We start from the raw sequence: 21132 nt of genomic DNA, 5'->3' as shown, positions 1-21132 counted from the left end.
AGGATCCTGCGCTAATAAGCAGCAACTTAAGCTAATCGCAGCACTAAATGCAGCAGACCTTAATAATCACGCGAGTTAGAGGGCTTATGGATATGAAGTCACAGCGGATCATGGGAGGCTCCATCGCAAAGTCCCGCATTGCGAAGTATCCGGGGGGTTCCTGAACAGGCATCTCACCTGGAGACGGTACATTGGTGATATCAGAGGTGGTGCACTAGTTCGTCTGCAGGCACTTTATCCCACTATAAATCCACAATACATTTTGCCCTCGTAGTGTGAACAAAGTAAGAGCATATGGACTATAAGACCAATTGTGTGATTGGATTGAAGAGTTCCTAGATAACAGAAAGCAGCATGTCATTCTCAATGGAGAGAAGTCTTCCGAAGTAAGAGTGATTTCAGGTGTGCCGCAGGGGAGTGTCATAGGACCGTTGCTATTCACAATATACATAAATGACCTTGTGGATGACATCGGAAGTTCACTGAGGCTTTTTGCAGAAGATGCTGTGGTGTATCGAGAGGTTGCAACAATGGAAAATTGTACTGAAATGCAGGAGGATCTGCAGCGAATTGACGCATGGTGCAGGGTATGGCAATTGAATCTCAATGTAGACAAGTACAATGTGCTGCGAAAACATAGAAAGATAGATCCCTTATCATTTAGCTACAAAATAGCAGGTCAGCAACTGGAAGCAGTTAATTCCATAAATTATCTGGGAATACGCATTAGGAGTGATTTAAAATGGAATGATCATTGAATGTTGATCGTCGGCAAAGCAGAGACTGAGATTCATTGGAAGAATCCTACGGAAATGCAATCCGAAAACAAAGGAAGTAGGTTACAGTACGCTTGTTCGCCCACTGGTTGAATACTGCTCAGCAGTGTGGGATCCGTACCAGATAGGGTTGATAAAAGAGATAGAGAAGATCCAACGGAGAGCAGCGCACTTCGTTACAGGATCATTTAGTAATCGCGAAGGCGTTACGGAGATGACAGATAAACTCCAGTGGAAGACTCTGCAGGAGAGACGCTCAGTAGCTCGGTACGGGCTTTTGTTAAAGTTTCGAGAACATACCTTCACCGAGGAGTCAAGCAATATATTGTTCCCTCCTACGTATATCTCGCGAAGAGACCATGAGGATAAAATCAGAGAGATTACAGCCCACACAGAAGCATACCGACAATCCTTCTTTCCACGAACAATACGATTCTGGAATAGAAGGGAGAACCGATAGAGGTACTCAGGGTACCCTCCGCCACACACCGTCTGGTGGCTTGCGGAGTATGGATGTAGATGTATTACGTTTTCGTAAGGGCTGATCCAAACAGTGCTAAAATATGCTGCCATAAGGTGGGGCGAAGCCGCGTACAAACACCTCCGTCCACTTCAGCAACTGCTGCAACTTGCCATGCACTTAACCCATGAATTCTCCACAGGCCAATTAGGCAAACTCATTGGAGTTCTGCTACTGCGAGATCGTTTTAAATTGATGACTCAGCAGTTCTATGTACAATCGCAGTAATCAGACAATAGGTTAATTTCAAAACCGGGACACGAGGTACACAGACGTGGGAAGAACAATGGACCGACATGATACGATAATTAACGCCGCCCGTAGTAAAACAGTGGTGAAAATACACAAAACCGCTCTGAGAAAAATTGTGATGTTTGTTTAGGGGGCGCTCTACTGCTCCGTCATCAGCGCCCACACAGTGTCACAATACTTACACAGTCCAGTTTTCTACCCAATCCAATCTAACCCCTGTCACGAATGATGATGATATGATTAAATGATCAGGACAACACAAACACTCAGTCCCGGGGCAGGGAACATTCACAACCCGTCTGGGAATGGAACCTGGAACCCCGTGATCTAAGAAAAATGACGACATACAAAAATATCAGACAAATAAAACAACCACACCGCTAGGAAGCGCACGAACCGTGACAAACGCTTAACATACAAGAAACACCGCCACAGAAAAGTTTGTCTATTATGATTTCCTCAATTAAAGGGCTTTCCATATATCACAAAAGATAGCAAATTTGTTGTTATCACTACTTATTATTTTCGATCTCGCTGGCCTCCTACTGATGGTTACGGTCAGCTATTCTATTGATATCAAGACGCAGAAGTAGTCCTGTTTATTGATGATACCAGTTAAGCCATGCAACAACAAAAAAAATCAATGGATAAAATAGTTAATGACGTCCTTCATGAATATTAGCGACTGGTTTAGCACAAATATGTTAGTTTCAAACCATGACAAAACTTCTCATCCAGTTTTGTACAGTCGAAAGTATCACACCTACTATTAACCTAGTATACCTACATAATATAAACAGGACATAAAGTTCTAATTTTCTCAAGCGTATAAAAACTTAAACAGGATAACCACATACTGATCTTCCTAAAACGTTTAGGTTCTGCTACTTCTTCCATCAGAACGATTGCCAACTTACAGGATACAGAAGACTACGTTAACATATTCTGCATTGTTCACTGGTGTCTCATGAAGTAATGTTCTTGGATGTCTCCTTACATAGATAAAAAGTATTCATTGCTGAAAAGCTAGTAGTTAGATTTGTGTAAGTGGCTCACACAAGTAGACATCCCTGTAAGCAACTAGGAATATTAATCACAGTCTTGGAGTACATTATCCACTTACGAAGTTCATCAACAATCTCAATTTGACAGTATTTGACTTTCATAACGCTAGAAGGAAATATGATCTGCACTACACTGTAATGAATGTAAAAAGTGGTGAAATGTACAGCTATACAAATCTTTGACAATCTACCAAGGGAAACAAAATTCAGATAGATAACAGAAACTATATTAAATGCATATTAACGATGTTTCTCCTGACCAGCACCTTTTCTAACATTCTTGAATAGAAGTAATTAATTACCTTTCACTTAGGGACGAATTCATTCTGAATGCGCAGTTGAATCTACATAATAAATATTTCTTCAGCGCTATAAAGCGCTTACTTAGGAACGTCTAAAACTGACTCTCCTTTTTCCTCAGAGTAGACAGTAAAATATCGTCTTCGTCTCTCCAACACCAATTACCGCTATTGCATTGTGTTGTATAGTATTCAATTTGCTTTGTACTGACTGTTGACTTGTAAACAAACCCTCACACTCTATTTAAAAAATTGTTGTAATTTAAGGAGCTTATTTCTTCGATTGCTAGTAGATGGCGCGACTTGTTTCGCGACCAGGTTGTGTCAACTTCGGACTATGAGTTTCTTAGTCTCACGCCGCCTCCAGTGCCTGATTCCTCTTGCCTTCCTTAGTGGCGTATAATGTGCTACTCCATTTAATTATAATTTTACTGCCCACTACCAACTTTATGTCAGTTCCAGTGACTGCAATTTTATATGGCTTATATATGAACTTCCTGTGATGTATTTTATATGAAGAGAGCGTTTTGCTCTTAAAACTGTTCATGTGTTACTACACGTGAGTGGTATATTAACACGGTTCAAATGGCTCTGAGCAGTATGGGACCTAATATCTGAGGTCATCAGTCCCCTAGAACCTGGAACTACTTAAACCTAACTAACCTAACGACATCACACACATCCATGCCCGGGGCAGGATTCGAACCTGCGAGCGTAGCGGTTCCCTATGTCAATTATTTTGTAAGCTTTTTAGGTAGTTTTCATTTTCTGATGAAGACACTAATACTCAGTATCGTAAGCTGGTTACAGTTAAATCTTGTTGCAACTGGTTGACTCTCATATTCTTATACGGTTTCTGTCTTGCGGCCATGTTTAAAACTGTCTCTAAGCAGACCGAAGTCCAATCAGCTGTTCTAGCATATACCAAAGATGCAAACAAAAATATTACAAATGTTTATCGGTATTAAAAGTATATACATAATACATAGTTCATTGCTGCACAGAATGATGATAATAAAATAAATTTTCAAAATTATTCGTGATCGTTTCCGCTCGTGCTTGATACAGATAATTTCAGCGTTGTTAGGAGATTCCACAAGTGAACTGTCATATTAATTTACACGCCACACCTCCAACAGCACGTTACATAGAAATTCTATGTAAGTACTCTGCGGTACCACACGTCGAATCTTCGACTCTGATATTATGTTTTCAGGTTTTTTTTTAATTTTTTAACGTTGTGTGACTCACTCTTTCGTTGATGATCAAATGACAAGAATAATTGAAGGCATATGGTTTGACAAGAAATAACTGAAAAAAGTTATTTATAAATACGTGAATGCGAAAATAAAGTGTACATTTCCAATGGCTAAACGTGTGACGTCAAATAGAGAAAGATTGTGTGTTGAATATGTAATTCAAAATAAATTTAAATGTATAATGAAGCTTTACCATGATATATTTAGCACATACGGAGGCGGCTAGGGTACTTTCTCCACTGCAGTTTGATGTGATATGTAACACAGTACACGAATATGTAAATTAGTTTGGTGATATGATAGGACAAAGCATGCTAAGGAATTAGATAATCGAGTAAGATTAAGTCTAGGGGTACGAGGGAACACAGGCACATAAATGTAATTTTAACTTTTTTCAGAGAATACTTAAGTAATATTACTTTTTCTTGTGGAGAGATGAAAATTTTAGGTAAGGGCTACAAGATTAACCTTAAACGTAAGCTATGTAATAGAGAAATTAAAAATAAAATAAAACTACAAAAGTGGCACTAGATATGGCGTCGATATGAATATGTGAACACAGTAATGTAACCAGTAAAGCAGAGGCGCTAATTGAAGAACGGATGAAACGCGACAAATACGGTATAACCGCTGCAACAATAGAGCTAAAACCGCATGAAATCATTAAGGAACTGACATGGTAAAGCCCTAACAGCCAAACAGACAAAGGAAATAGACCTGTCACAAAAACCCAACTGATTACGACGATGGAGTAGAGGAATTTTTTGGAAAAAATAAGTTTCATGAACTCTTAAGTGACCGTACAAATAAGTTTATTGAGTTCATTAAGATGACAGTATAACAATTAAATTTCATTTTTCCCAACAGAGAGATTAGGTAATGTACTATCATGAACCGAAAGACACAGAAAGTGAGAGCACAACCATAATTATATTGTTATCTTATTCAGTGTAAAGAAAATTTTATAGCTAGTGGAGAGTATAATGCAACCAAAAATTTCAACAGCCTATTAAGAAATATTAAACTTATTTAACAATTTATAATAAAAATATAGTTGAAGTTGCTTAGAAAATTAAAAATGCACAGATTCGCGCTGAAGAAAGTTTGTGTTGTTGGACGTAAGAAATCGTTACATTAATGTCACACTAACTAAGACAATTGAATTAATAGAGAATAATCTCTTACAATAAAACGAAATTAGTGTATGAAGAAACATGCAAGATTATTGCTCATCGTAGATGCTTTCATTTAATTACTTCAGTTCCTGGACCACAATATACTGACAACCTCATGGTGTAGCCATACTACATTATACATACACTAACGGACGTACTTGTGTGTAATACTGAAAATAAATTTGTGACACATATAGAAATACGGCTAACGAGCTAATTCACTATAAAAGGCATATAAATGATACAGTTCCAATTAACAGTGTTAAAAATGAAATACACTGCATGCTGATGACACTAATTAGTCTGCATCACAAAACAAACTTCTCGGTGGACTTAGAAAATGAACACATGATTAGTTTTCTGGATTTGAAAATTAGTAATAATGGATGTCTTCATGACCCATCATAGTGGGTGGTTGGAACGCAGCTGCATATAGCACAGTAATAATGCGAAACATAGCCTCAGGCCTTAGTCATCGTCTTACAAGTTCTACTACATGATGCGTTCCGAGACTTGACGCCTCATTCTCGAATATGTCATTGTAGTTCGATGGTGTATCCGAAGATCGTGTATCTTGTAACATCATAACTGCAGGCTGAGGCTATTTTATTTATTGTTATTACCATATGCTGTCTCATTCCCACTATTCACTATGATGTATAGTAAAATGATGTATATGCCACGCCAAAGAAAGGGAACGCTGCACAGGACAATCTGATGGTGAAGCGTGAAGTCTCGAAAGCCGTCGTGCAGTAAATCTTGAAACACCATAAATGCAGCTTGCGGCTACTTTGTTTATCGTTGTTATTATATGCGTCTGCGTTCCTATCGCCCACTATGAGGGATAACGAAGATACGTATATTCCATGCCACGAAATAGGAACTGCGCATAGGTGCGTCTGAGGATGCGTCGTGATGTCTCGCAGTCGATAGTGCAATAAAAGTAGCAACACCATGGCTGCTCCCTGAGACAGCTGTATTACTGAATGAGATTTTCACTCTGCAGCGGAGTGTGCGCTGATATGAATATTCCTGACAGATTAAAACTGTGTGCCAGACCGAGACTCGAACTCGGGACCTTTGCCTTTTGCGGGCAAGTGCTCTATCAACTGAGCTACCCAAGCACGACTCACGCCCCGTCCTTATAGGTGTACTTCTGCCAGTATCTCGTCTCCTACCTTCCAAACTTTACAGAAGCTCTCCTGCGAACCCTGTAGAACTAGCACTCCTGAAAGAAAGGATATTGCGGAGACAGCCACAGCCAGAGGGATGTTCCCAGAATGAGATTTTCACTCTGCAGCGGAGTGTGCGCTGATATGAAATTAAAACTGTGTGCCGGACCGAGACTCGAACTCGGGACCTTTGCCTTTTGCATGCTATTTCTGCAAGGTTTGCAGGAGAGCTTCTGTAAAGTTGGCCATCCTTGCTAATTTGAAACGCATCCCTTCTATTGAAAGAGTGCTTATAGCTTCCAAGGCATGCAGGTTGGAGCTCATGTTTACTAGAAATTTTTTTTTCTTATCTTGGTCCACACCACCCCTGTCCCAAAAAGTGGGAAACAAAGAGCTTGCAATGGAAGAGATTTCTTTCAAATTGTCGAGAACGAAGAAGTGCTTATAGCTCGTGAGTTTCGCCTTTTTGAGTCCATGCTGAATAGACATTTTGGCTTTGAATGATCTTTCCTGTCATGTCCACGAATATTGACATTTCCTTCTCAGACACCCTGTATTTAATTGTAACAGATATTTATGTAGCATGTCCTCTGGCAGTTTTTCTTCCTATCTCCGTTGTCCTTGCTCTGGAGGACTTTGTCATGAGAGAGAATGTCATGAATGAGAATGATCCATTTGACATTTGATGTTAATATTTATGGCTACTTTCCATGTAGATGCTTTCCTTATGCAGAAGGTGATTTTGTATGCTATTTTACCATGGATTAGAACAGTGTTCTTGATTTTTATATGATGTATCAGGAACATAGCTTTACATTTTTTATTATACTTCATTTGATTTGACGTTTTCTGGATCTATAACTCAACTTTTTATGTATCTTCATATTCTACCCTCTGTTTCCTGTGTCAGTGCTATCACATGAGGATTCTTTCGGTTTATGCAAAACGTTTGCTACAGTTAGTGCAGAATAATTTGTCTCTGATGATAATTCAGCTTCATTAGGTTTATAACCAATGTTAGATGTCCTGTGATCAGAAAATTCAGTTATGATAGCGTTCTTTCATTTCTTGTTATATGTGCTGTTCATGTTTTAGGTAATCCTTGCTTACTTGCACTGACAGAAGCTAGCATAAGTCTTCTCTTTTATTTGTGACAACAGTCACTATTTTTCTGCTCTTGATCCGTTACTGAGCTTGACAGTTCACTTCCGTATTTTCTGTTACCGCTGTGTGCTTAATGATGTTTGTGGATATGTGCAATTTATGAAATTGTTAAGCACTGATGTTGTGGATGAAGTTTATATGGGACTTTCACAATCTTCATTTAATACACAGTGGTCATACATGTTATTGAGAATGCACCTATCACAGCGTTAGCTCATTTCTTGTTCCTGCGTTGCCCCTCTTCAGACCAATGAGCGACATTCAAGACAACTCTGAGATGCGTTTAAAGAACCTCCAGTTTGGTATGTAACCCCCATAATTGTTCTTCTTTCATGATCCAAATTATCTGTTGCGTGCCTTTTCTTTAATTTTCTCATTGCAAGTAAGACACACCCTAGTTCCCTGTTACTATGACTATTTTATGTGACTTTGTAACCATTGTTAGAAATAATATGATAATATAAGCACCAATGAAGATATTGACTCCTTCTTCATTTGCCGTCTCCTACTTAACTAGGTCAATATGACTTCATAATTTCTAACACTGACGTGCTATTAATTGAATTGTCCCATATCGATGATGAATGAGATTTACATATGAACTATGTACTTTTTATTACATACAGATATAGTTCACATTGCTGTCATTATGTTTATATTGCTCTGAAAAAGTAATTAACATTACATATGTTTTGGAAATATAACATCTCATAAACACCATTCAGTACGCTAGTGAACGATGTATTACACTTAGGCGTACAGTATCAACACATTTGTCATGTCTTCGATTGTTTCCTCAGTATAGGCTAGAACAACTTATTGGACTTCAGCCTGCTTATGAATGTACTCACTGTATAAACAGAAGCTCGTTTTCCAAAAAAAAAAAGTGATTCTTCAGTAAATGAATGTCAAGTTCGTCCCTACAGTGTATTGCACGTCACTCTTCCCACTGTTTTACAGTCTTTCTGTTAGTATTCGATACCGTTCATGCCAGTTTTGACTCGCGGTTCCTCATGTGGTCTGCCAGATTAATTTACATGTCACATCTCCTACGGCATATTGAAGAAAGTTAGTTGGTGTGCAAGTACTAGACGAAATCATATGTCCAATTAATGACTACAATAGTAATTGTGTTTTAAAATTTCTTTGTTTTTGTTATGAAGATTATTTTTTTATTCTTACCTCACTGATATGTTTTTACATGTGCTTGAAAATGACTTCACAGCCCAAATTGGTTAACAGCAAGAAATAAAAAGTTTTACAGCCTACCTCAGACAATGACTTCTTTCGAAGAAAAAATTTGCGTTTAGATTCCCTGTGTATGTACTTTGTACTCAGCAACTGACACAGGAACTCAAATTTGCATGCATTTGTTTGGACAGCATTATTATAAATGGAGCACAATACTTTCGTACCATTGACCCCTTAGTGTCGGAGTAAACTATATAGCGGCCCTCATCCAAAATTATGTAGTTGCATTCTCTCGTGAGACATGCATTACAATTTTGATAATCCATTGGATTCGGTTTTCATATATTAGTAGCTGCCTGAAGGTAATGTCTAGAAACAAAGCAAAAATTATTCCTCAACAAATTCTTGTAGCAAATAATTTTTGCTGAACAACACCAACTTCAGTTACTTAAATTTTTCCTATGGAAACTTAATTGCTAGCACGGCTAAATATCATAACATGATATAATGAAATAAAAAAATTATTATCAGACCTGCTAATATTAAATTTTACTTATCCAAATATTTTCATAGTAAAATGTTTATGTCTTCGAAGTCCATTTTTTCTATACACCGCTTTGAGAAACGATTAGAACATGGGCTTACTTATGTATCTGAAGAGTGGTGCTTAATTTTCATAGAAATTAACTACGGAAAATTTGTCCCGTCAGTAGCGTTTATAATGATCTGACAAAACGTTTTAGCAGGATAACGACACTTGGAAACGTCCATTCCACTGTTATATCTAACTTATCTTGATTATGTTTTTGCATATTTTTCTTTACTAGGTGTGGGAAAAACGAATTGGTTAAAACCAATAGAGGTATTTTAGGTTTAAATGACCGATATTTTTCTTTATTTGTTTGGTCTCTGTTACAACAAGCTTCTTTTTATTTTTTACTATTAATTGAGAAAAAAACGAAATATGTATTAGTCATAGCGGCAGTGAAAAAATTTTTGCCATTTATATAAATTTTTTTTATAAGAAGTAACTTTTATTTACCAAGTTAGCAATGGTTTGAAATACTGCGTTGTTATACTCGTATATGATGGGAAAGTCGATCAGTGCTATTTTAATAACCATTCCGACAGAAACGAACAACAAACACATGGCATAAGAATTGGTACAGCATTGCAGGGACAGTACTGTCTCTTTGCGTGTGTCGTGGCTTAAGGTACGCGTGTGCAGTATGCAAGACTTGCCCCCTGGTGTATACGGTACTTTGTCTCTGTTGTCGCCGGACGTCCATCGTGTTGCAGAATTGCACCAACCCCAGTTTCTAAATATTTTTAATAAGTGAAGTAGGAATGAGGTACAATGCTTTATTTGCTTTAAAATATTAAAGATAAGGCAGCTATTTCTATGAAATAATAAAAGACTAATGAACTAATGATGCGGTAATAAAATTGAAAATGTAAAAATTCATTCAAACTACGCAATGAAAATAGATAGTAGTTGATCTACTGGCTGCGTATACATAACATGGCTTTACCTGCTTGTAGCCCTTGAAAACGAGCAAATCAACACGCTAAACAGAGTCCTTCAACCTCATATTCCACCCTTTAGCACTGACTATTCCTAATGCCCAAACAATGGTATGATCCATGATTGTAACATAATATTTGAGCAGAGTTTCAAAAACTTAGAATCAATAGCAGAATGCTGGAGATTTTTTGGATTATTCTACCACTTACCACTTTTAGAGAAAAGCAGTTAACCGTTAACGGACTAAGCCTTTTTAATTGAACTATTTCATTTTATATTTCCATTCCATGTGTTCTGAAACTGATAGAGTGTTCACATTTTCCAGTCTTTGTTCGATTTCTACGTTTATTTGTTTAATTGCAACATGCTCAATTACAACTTCTTGTAATTCTACATGTGTTATTGTGTGTCTCTGTGTGTGTGTGTGTGTGTGTGTGTGTGTGTGTGTGTGTGTGCGTGTGGAGCGATAATGATGATCAGGATGATGAAGAAAGATGGGTGGATCACCATCAGCAGTGTCACGTGCCCTCACTTCATAAGACACTGCGTAGAGCTTTAATATTTAAATCATGAAATTGGTGCGAATTCTGGTGATCAGGAAATTTACAATATCAAAATTCTTTCCCTTTCCGGCCAAATAGTTGCAGCGGAAATTTTTTCCATCACTAGGATTCGAAAAAGCTTATGCACAAGTCGAGCGCCACTGCACAAATGTGCGTAAGCGAGATCGACTATGGAGGTGGGTGATTTCTATGTTTATTACAGTAACTGGTTATTCTCAGCGGTTTTAACAGTGAGTTTAAACTGGTATGGAAGAAAGCGATATGAAAGAAAACCTGTTATCAAGCGATACCCGCCATCCCTATTGCTGACTTTCGGCATTTTCTTGCAAAATGAAATATTTAAAGCGAAACATTTTCCCTCCAACTTGCACGTCGATGTTCTCTTTAATTCTGCTTCCTATTGCACTGGAATGTCAAACGAGAATGAAAACTCATAATAAACCACCTCGTAAGCGTTTCCAAAGACAAAATTATGTAGAAAAATCGGCAGGTTGTAATAGATAATTTTCAGTGTCGAACATTTCCATCAAGAACAGTTTCACCTACGTTACTATCAAGGCGAATTTTTTTCTTGTGCACGTAGTATGTGTGAATCAATGTGAAAAATAAATTTTAAATAATTTGATACAGCCACGCCTTCATCCAATAAAAATCGTACAAATTCTGTAGTCCGTTAAACTTCGTGAAGTACACTACCTCCAATAGCGCGCTATTTAGGTGTCATCGGGCAGCGTAAGTATCCTAAGCTACAATGCAAGACGCTTCACGAAGATGCATAAGAATGTAGCACTTAATGCTGATTGCTGCGCGTTGCTGCCCTGTGGAATGCATTGTGTGTGTTACCTGTTGCCTCGCTGTGGTAATCGTGGCCAACAGTAGCTGCTCCAGCGGTGTTGTTGTAGAGGGTCATAAACGGGCGCTCCTGGGCTCCAGTGAGCGGCAATGTGGAAACCTGGAATAACGAGAAAACTTTATTTTAACCCTTAAGAAGGTTCATATTTACACTGTATCAGTAGCTTCGCGTTATGAGATTTACGCTATATGATCAAAAGTAATCGGGCATCCTAAGGTAATGCGAAATTGACCACTAGATGGCAGGAGAGGCGGACCCGTCAATACAACAGTAAGAGGGGAGTTCTGCGTCGTCAGTGGAGAAGCAGTAACGCGAGAATGGGTCGGACAGGGAAATCAGCGACTTGGAGCGTGGGCTGTTCATTGGATGTCGCCTGAGTAACGAAACCGTCTGGTGCACTCCAAGCCCTCCAAAGCTGATCAAATTGGTGACCGGATTAAGAAGTGGAAACGCGAAAAATCACAGCAAAAATCTAGACCAGGCTAACCACAGGCATTAACGGACTGGGGCGGCCGAATGTTGGGGAGGGGGTTGTACATAGTAGCATGACATCAGCGGAAGAAAACACTATTGAGTTCCAAACTGCTACCAGCAGTGCAGCTAGTACAAAACATGGGTTTATGGAGTTAAAAAGAGTGAAGTACAGTGATCTAACAGTTCCTCAAACTATACATTTCCGTAGTTAGTGGTAAGCGACGCTTGAGGTAGTGTAAACAGCAATGCCACTGGACAGCGAATGACCTGAAAAGAATGATTTTGAGTGATGAATTACTCTGTACACGATGGCAATCCGATGGTAGTATTTAGGTTTTGTGAATGCCTGTAGAATGTCACCTGCCATCATGTTTAGTGCCGATTGTAAAGTACAGACGAGGAGCAGCCACAATTTCTGTGCTTATAGTGCTTATGGAGTGGTTCCCTAAGTGTACATAATAAAACACTAAATGAAGAAGGATATGAACACATTTTACTGAATGGTGTATTGCCTAGAATCGAGGGACTGCTCTTAATTGATCATTGAATGTATCAGAATGACAGTGCACCCTGTTATAAAACAGCACCTGTGACACATTGTTTAGTGGACAGCAACAACTACCGAGACACCCTACTCCAAGCCATTTGGAACTCGTTTGTGATGTGATACAAAGTCTCCGTTACCCCAGACCCCAGTATCAAATCTGATGACTTTCTCTGGTTGCGTCTGTTGAGGAAAATTGCACAGACATTAGTCTACAGACATTCAGTCACCTCATGATGAGGTTCCCTACCAGAGTGGAAGGCTCACGAGGGTGAATGGTGGACAGGTTCCATATTAATGTCTACTAGTATGTGCTGAATACTTTTGGACAAATAGTGTATTGTTATTTATTCATTTTAACATACTTGTATAACCCTCGTTCACAACACACTTCAACTTTTTCTACCCACTCGACCACACTTTTGTTATTGATGACATAAGTCTGCATGATGTCAGACAGTTGAAAATAAAGTTTGTTAACAAATAACTTCGTTACATTGGTCTCAAAACTATTATTAGCCTTCTTATATCATACAGAGTTTTATCGTAACTAGTTAGTTACGTGTTCCATCGAATATTTGTACGATTTTACTGTTGCAATGCTGTGAAACGGATCAGTTTACAGGATGTATACACGCGATTGGTTTCAAAACTTAGAACATACTGTATTTCAGCAGCAAGCGTAATACTCGTGCAATTACGCTTAAAAAGTAGTTGTTTTACAGGCTACGCATTTTAATATAAAAATTTATCTATGGAATAGGAGGGGTTGTAAAGTAAAAGTGAATTTAATATTTAAAACCTACTCGTTTGCCAATCAGACAATTCATGGTATTGGGCGAGTGATGAAAGACTTTTGTTTATGCCTGAGCCACTGACGGTTCCAATACCGTATAGTAAATGTCATTTTTTCTAGTGTTGCACGTATAGACGTTACTATTCTTCTCAATTTCTGACGGACTGCTTGTGAGGATATTTATGAGGGAATGTGTGGTGAATGCGCAGTTAAGTGTGACTACTTGAAGAGGTACCTACAAGATGTCTGCAGGTCAGCAACAGTAAAGAATTAATTTTTTTTCCCAATAGTTTCCGCCCCTGGTAGCTGAGTGTTCAGTGCGACGGAATGTCATACTTACCGGCCTGGGTTCGATTCCTAGTTGGGTCGGAGATTTTCTCCGCTCAGGACTGGGCGTTGTGTTGTCCTTGTCATCATCATTTCATCCCCACCGACACGCAAGTCGCCGAAGTGGCGTCAACTCGAAAGACTTGCAGCAGGCGAATGGGAGGCCCTAGCCACACGGCATTTCCATTTTCATTATTATTAGTTACAGAAATTTTACAAGGTTAGCAATTTTGGCGCAAGAAAATACCCTGCATTTTATGTGAGTGTCGTAGCAGGGCAAAGGAAAGCACTGGAGAGAAAAAAATTTGGCCATACTGAAGACGTTTCTTGCCTGCGTTTAAAAATATCTTGCGTGAGCAGCTTTCAGACCACAATAAATGTTTCTTCCACCACTTCATATTAAATCAGGCTTGATGGATTGGCCAAATTGAAGACACTTCTTGCCTGGGTTTAAAAATATCTTGCGTGAGCAGCTTTCAGACCACAATAAATATTTCTTCCACCACTTCATATCAAATCAGGCTTAATGCAGTTGATACTGCAAGATGAATCGCACTTTCAGCATTGCTCTTCGTAATTTACCTTCATAAGTCAAGAGCAATAATACTTCCTTTTCTCCTCATACTAACGAACTGATGTAAAAACACGAAGTTTGGAAAGCAATAAATATCGGAGAAAAAGACAGATGTACTTCTGTCACATCTGTTATTCAAAACTTTGTAGGTGGTAAAAAAACGTCCAATTACAGGAACATTCCTATTATAATGTTGGAAAATTTCCTGAAGTTTGGTTGTGCATAGGTATAAAAATCTACTTCCTAAACTCACGTACTGACTACGACTTCGAAAACGTTGTAACTAACAGCACCAAGGCATCAAGAAGATGGAAAGAAGAGGTACCATCAAATGTGGAATGAAAGTAGGTAGCCGATTATTGTTATGTGTTGAAGGGCTTTAAAAATAAACGTAGAAATAAGAAAAAGAGGGAATGGGATTTAAAGGTAACAGAATACTCACGACGTTAGTAAAAATAGTGTCTATAGTATTTCAGTATATCTCTAAAAGGTAATAATTTTTAAAATGTAGACCTATATTGGTATTTTATTTTGATATTTCTACTTCATTTACTTAAGCCATGGAAAATGAGATCTTACATTCTGAAAGCTCTTGACGGAACACAACAAAATAATAACATTTTTAGCGAAGTACCTAATCCGTGTTTCGCTAATTTTCTTTTCTGAACAGCAGTAAATATGCGAACTTTTCACAGGTAGCTTCTACTCGTTGTATAGTTCTAATGAATTACTGTTTTCCAAAACATAGAGTTCATTAGGTACTAGTAGCAGAAATAAACAAATTATTAGAGAGAACTACTTCGACCCACTGTGCAATGAAACGTACAATCACGATTCAGTTTCCATATGCAGGTTCTTCCAGCATACAAGGCACTGAAAGGCATAGACCACGCAGCAAAAGATCGTCATTTCTCTGACTGATGGTCTTTGATAAATTCTGTCAGCAGGAAAAGCGATACAGTTGTTGAGGTACTATTCACCTATTTTGTACCAGCGAGTTTCCATTTATGTTTTGGTGTAGTTCACATGCATAACAATGTTTCCCTTTTGATTTTTTTCGGTAGTGCAGAGGCTCTGCAACTACGGAGCAGCAGCGTAGCATTGTATGAAATGGGATAATTCTGCCTCTACCTCATTTGTAGGTATCATATTAGTCGGATGAAATTATATGTTCCGCCGACATACTAATTCCCAACATTATCCATGATAATGTCTACAGGCCGAAGCAATAAAATTTGTACCAAGGCCGGGGTCTGAATCTGAGCTCGAATTCCAGCCTTGGTACAGTGGAGGTTAATGTTGGTCATTGATAAACTGTATTGTCAGTAATAAGTCTTTAATTGTATTATTTGTCGATTTACTGTAAGAAAGATGGTCCCTTATAAGCAAAATTCTCAGTTTAAATTCTTGACAAAAATTGCATGGTAAATTTTCCACACTGCTCAGGAATCAAAGAACTGGAAAAGCATCATCCAAAACATTTCTCTGCATTAACGTTTAGTGACTCGATAATACATGTACATAAAAACAAATCAAACAATATTTGGAAGGCAGTGAGCGTCGCTTTTGCTTTATCCTTTGTACTTAGTTTTCTTTCTAAAGTCTAAAAGAGATATTCTCTTCAACATATTTGATTTCTTCTCAGCTGGAACAACTTTCCATTTAAAAGTTTACTTGTCTACTATGTTATTTATACACAGACTAGGCTATTTTCGTTCTACATGTATGGTGAAACCTATATATCATTATGCGTTTTAATTTTCGGTCTCTCTTAAGAGTGAAAACTATTACGCAAACTTAAATTTATCCATGTTACATGGATATTGTTTGAGGTCTGCGACTGTATTATAAGATTATAATAACTTCCGGAATTAATCACTAAAGCAAAGCAAATGGTGAATTAAATCTGCAATCTAGGTCCTGCGCAGTGACCATATCATTTCTATGTCTATTTCTGCAGAAAGAAATGTAATTAAATCCACAGTGTAACAGTTAAAAATCTTTATTTTTATTTTAATCGTGGGACTGGGTTGTTTTGACAATCCAGTGTCAAATAACGACCTAAAACCCCTAATGACTGTGGACTAATTTGTCTCATTCTCATGATTCTTTCACTACTAAGAACCCACCATAAATTTTCAAAATATCAAAGAAAATTGCCTAAAGACATTTCTGAATGTTTCACAGATTGAATTGAAATAAAAATCGCTCTATATTGCTTGTCCAGAGGATAATGTGAAGTGGAAGCGTTACAGATTGCTTGATCTCTCTGAACTGAAACAGCCGTATGGCAGTATGAGGACTTTCGAAATTTGCAATTTACATATCGCAGTGACTGACATAATCTTGGGTGAAAAAATTTAATATGTCTTTATCTTTAAATATAGCCACACGTTGCTCGTCCAACCACAGAAGCCTGTACATCACGGCTAGTTACCACCTGGATACCGGGACTCCGACAATACTATGCCGCTGAAACATGTTACACATACTACTCCGTGCTTGTTCGGTGCCAAAATACACTACCATCCGGCTGACAGTGTCGAGATGTAGAGTTTTGTGCATTCCCTGCGACGGTAACATGAAAATTTAACGAACTGCAACAAAAGATGGTACGCTAATGTATGGTAGGAAGGAGTACAGGAAGGAAATGAAAAAGCTTACTCCTTTACTTAACAATGAAGTGAACGCACAAAAAGAAGCTTGTTCGGTGCCAAAATACACTACCATTCGACCGACAGTGTCGAGATGTAGAGTTTTGTGCATTCCCTGCGGCGGGTAACATGAAAATTAACGAACTGCAACAAAAGATGGTACGCTAATGTATGGTAGGAAGGAGTACAGGAAGGAGATGAAAAAGCTTACTCCATTACTTAACAATGAATTGAACGCACAAAAAGAAGCAAAACCTTGAAACTTCCAAGTGGACTAAAGTATGGGGATTTTGAAGTATACTGGTGTGAGATCGGTGCTGTGTATAATGAGGAATATAAAGGGCTTTCTCATCCGAGGGTACGTCTGTGAACCATTTGCTGTCATTCTATCTAAGGTATCTGGCGACTGAGTCAATCCCTTGCAGCACATAGTAGGTCTTGATTAGTGTCACCTGACAGTAGTGATGTATGTAAGTACTCAGTGGAGTTTATGAACCCATTGTCTATTTATTTTGGCGGACCTTAGGAGCGGGGTACACTTTGTATCGTATTTCTTGCATTGATGCGTCGGCCTATTCGTAGCTGTGTTGAACCCGCACTATCTACCGTCAACATCACACTATGCCACGTAGTTACAAGAATTTCCATTATATTCAAGAGCAAATTTTTCAGTGAAAACCTACAGGTAACAATGCAGTAAAATGTATTACAAGGACACAGAAAAAGCAGAACGGTCCTGAACAGACTTCGATGTAGACCTTCGAGTGCTCAGGAATAATTGACATCTGCTAATAGCGAGAGGTTTTATGGAATTTTGTAGCGCTCAAATATAAAATTAGAAATACTTGTAGGAATTGAGAATGAAACTTGGGACCTGTGAACGGTCAGTCATTGTAGACTACGGCGGGTCACACTCCAGTGGTTTTCCTTGATGACTGTTGCTGACTTAGGCAGACAGCTGCAGTGACTGCTGCTTACTAATCCACCAGTGTATTCTAATGGTGGAACGGTGTTTTATGTAACTCTTCATGTGAGATAAGATAGTTGACAGAAAAGAAAAGAAAATGGCTAGATGCGAGTACGGCTCTGAGAGCTCCGTACAACCATATTCATTTATAGACAGTTCATCAAACCCCGAGAATCAATAACCTCGCCTGTTATCGATAATGATATGGACAGTACATCGATCCAGGGAATACCAAGACTTCCTAGAATTTTTTTAATTCTGAGTTTGAAATCGGATAATAAAAGACAAAAGAAATATTTTTTCGTATCATATAATTACAAACTGAGAATTTTCAGATTTTTTTTCCCTTACTTGTAATGTGAAATCTTACTTCTTCCAAATTTCAGGATTCCAGGACAACGGAAAGAACCGTATAGGGTTTGATGATTGAGTTCCCTAGTATCAAAATATGTGACGTAAATGGCCATATATTTTTATTCCATTAACTCAGAAGTGTTTGATTTATTACGCCGCCAAGGAGCCATAGACTTTAGTATGTGACACAAATGTCCACTGGTTAGGTCGACCTGTTCATGAGAAAAATACTTGTTAGCAGACGGACGGACAAACAGGGAGACAGACAGAAAAAAGAGACTGTCGGATAAAAAATGACTAAAACGAATTGTTTTCCTGTAATACAGTGACAATCTAATAATTTTAGGATTTTTTCCTTTAGTGTTTCTTTGAAATTTTTCTTCTTACCAAATTCGATGATCGTAGGCCAACGGGAAGCATCCTACAGGTTTTGTTGAATGAGTTTATGAGTATCAAAATAGGTGATTCAAATGACCATATCTGCCTAGTGTGCTGAGGTAGAAGGTTTAACTTTTTTTTACGTCGCCAAGAGACCGTAGACCTTAATATGTGACATAAATTTCAGCTTGATACATCTGCCCGTTCTCGTTTCACAGTCGAGCAGACAGACAGACCGACAAGGGTTTAGTTTTTATCCACTAATCTACTGAACTCACTGTTCCTGCACTTGATACATTATACTCTTTCCAGATTAATAGCAGCCATATTTACAGAAGCAGGCTATGTTTCCAACTTCGTGGTTACTTAAAAAATGTGTTATGTACACAGAAATACTGCGAGCCATTTGTATGCAAGAAAACCCATGAGGCAGTGGAAGTATTGAAAATGAAGGTATCGTCGATGGAAGCGGCAAAGGTAAAAGACTACCAGGTCACCATATGGTGACACGTAAGTGTACGACATTTCCCGAAAGAGACATAACGAAGATAAGTTGCTGTCTAAAGATATCAGTGACAAACCACTACTACATGGAATATATGAATTGTTCTCAAGGGATGTTACAAAGCCAGAAACAGCAAGTTTACATAACATCAGGGACTTAAAATAAGAATAAATGGGGTCAGGGAGGAATTTCACAATTTAAGAAAAACTGACCTGTACATGACGATGACGTATTGCTAGATTGACGTCACAGGAAACAATATCGCCAAAGACGTCCCTCGTATTCCACCACAGCGGAGTAAATACAGAGAGTATACAAGTATGTAGCTAAATTCAACATGCTAAGGTTCTTCCGGGTGTCACCAATTTTAAAGGAGTTTTACACTTCGGACATTCGCCTGCTAAACAAGGGAAACTCCATAGTTTATACCAGATACTTTGTGTATATTTTTCACTCTCTAAGTACAGAGGTGCCATTCGAGCAACGTCCCACTGTAGAATTGTGAACTTCTCAGCCAAGTACAAGGCGAGCTGATAATGAGGCAGTGGATTCCTTAATGGGAAAATGTATCAGAAGATTTCAGCTCCGGCATTTGCCTTACATTCAAGGGAAAACTTTCCGAAAACCTTGGTCATATCTAGGGTGTACGACCTATTTGTACTTTAACCGCGGGAAAATATGTTCGAGACAAAAATTATTTGAAAGCTTTGTGTGTTTTTTCGGTGTATGCATAAGCTGATTACTTGCTCGACATTACACTATCTGAAGCTTTATTTTCTACTTTTTTTATCTTTCACTCGATTTGTGAGAGAGATGACAGTTCGGGATGGCGGAGCCTTTTTGAACCAGTTGCTGCAATGCTGTGTTGTTAAATTTTATTTTCAAATGTTACTGCTTATTTGGCTGCTTCCTGTAGAAATAAAAAAAAAACCTCAGCTAAAATTGTTAGTCTGATGTCCTGGCATTTTTCATAATGTTGTCGTCTTTTTATTTCCTATAGTCGACTGTATTATAGAAAAAATCTATTGTCATGTAGTCTTATTCTTCTTATTCATTATCTACACTGATTGAAAAAAATGTCAACACAAAAAGTAATTAATATAGAGTAACGAAATTTTGTCAATACAATTGTCTAGGTGACATACTGAAGTGATTAACATTGCGAGGTCACAGATAAACATAAGCGCGAGATAATCCATTGGAAATATAAAATGTTGGCACTTTAACAACCGGTGTAGCCCCCAGAATGTTCAATGCAAGCATGCAGACGTACATGCATTGTGCTTTACAGCTGTCCGACGTCAATTTGTTGGATGGAGTTCGATGTCTGTTGCTCTTGGTCGGTCAACATTGGGGCGGTTAACGCTGTTTGTCGATGACGCTACAGTTGTCGTCCCATGATGTCCGATATGTGCTCGACTGGAGACAGATCTGGTGATTGTCTATACTTTGTAGAGCATTTTGGGTTACAACAGTGGTATGTGGGTGAGTATTCTCCTGCTGGAGAACAACTCCCTGGAAAGTTGTTCATTAACGGCAGAACAACAGGTCGAATCACCAGAATGCAGTCAGGTTGCGTCATATAACCACAAGAGTACTCCTGCTGCCATACGAAATCGGACCACAGACCACAACTCCAGATATAGGTCCAGTGTGCAGACGAGTTGGATGCAGGCCCCCAACTGGCCTCATTTTAACCAACACACGGCCATCACTGGCACCGAGACAGCACCAGCTTTCACCAAT

General features: G+C 38.4%; 1 protein-coding gene across 3 annotated transcripts in view; it reads right to left on the bottom strand.

Moving 5' to 3' along the window:
* Positions 1-21132, bottom strand: part of LOC124786830 (serine/arginine repetitive matrix protein 1-like) — a 631128-nt gene that overhangs the window by 314424 nt on the left and 295572 nt on the right. For all 3 annotated transcript variants that reach the window (XM_047254293.1, XM_047254294.1, XM_047254295.1), the window contains exon 3: positions 11804-11912. In XM_047254293.1, coding sequence (XP_047110249.1) covers positions 11804-11912 — 109 coding nt within the window. The remainder of the gene's footprint in view (positions 1-11803; positions 11913-21132) is intronic.

Source organism: Schistocerca piceifrons, chromosome 1 (assembly GCF_021461385.2).
Source record: "Schistocerca piceifrons isolate TAMUIC-IGC-003096 chromosome 1, iqSchPice1.1, whole genome shotgun sequence".
NCBI lineage: Eukaryota > Metazoa > Arthropoda > Insecta > Orthoptera > Acrididae > Schistocerca > Schistocerca piceifrons.
Note: the sequence above shows the minus strand (reverse complement) of the source record. Positions and strands in the feature narration are given on the sequence as shown.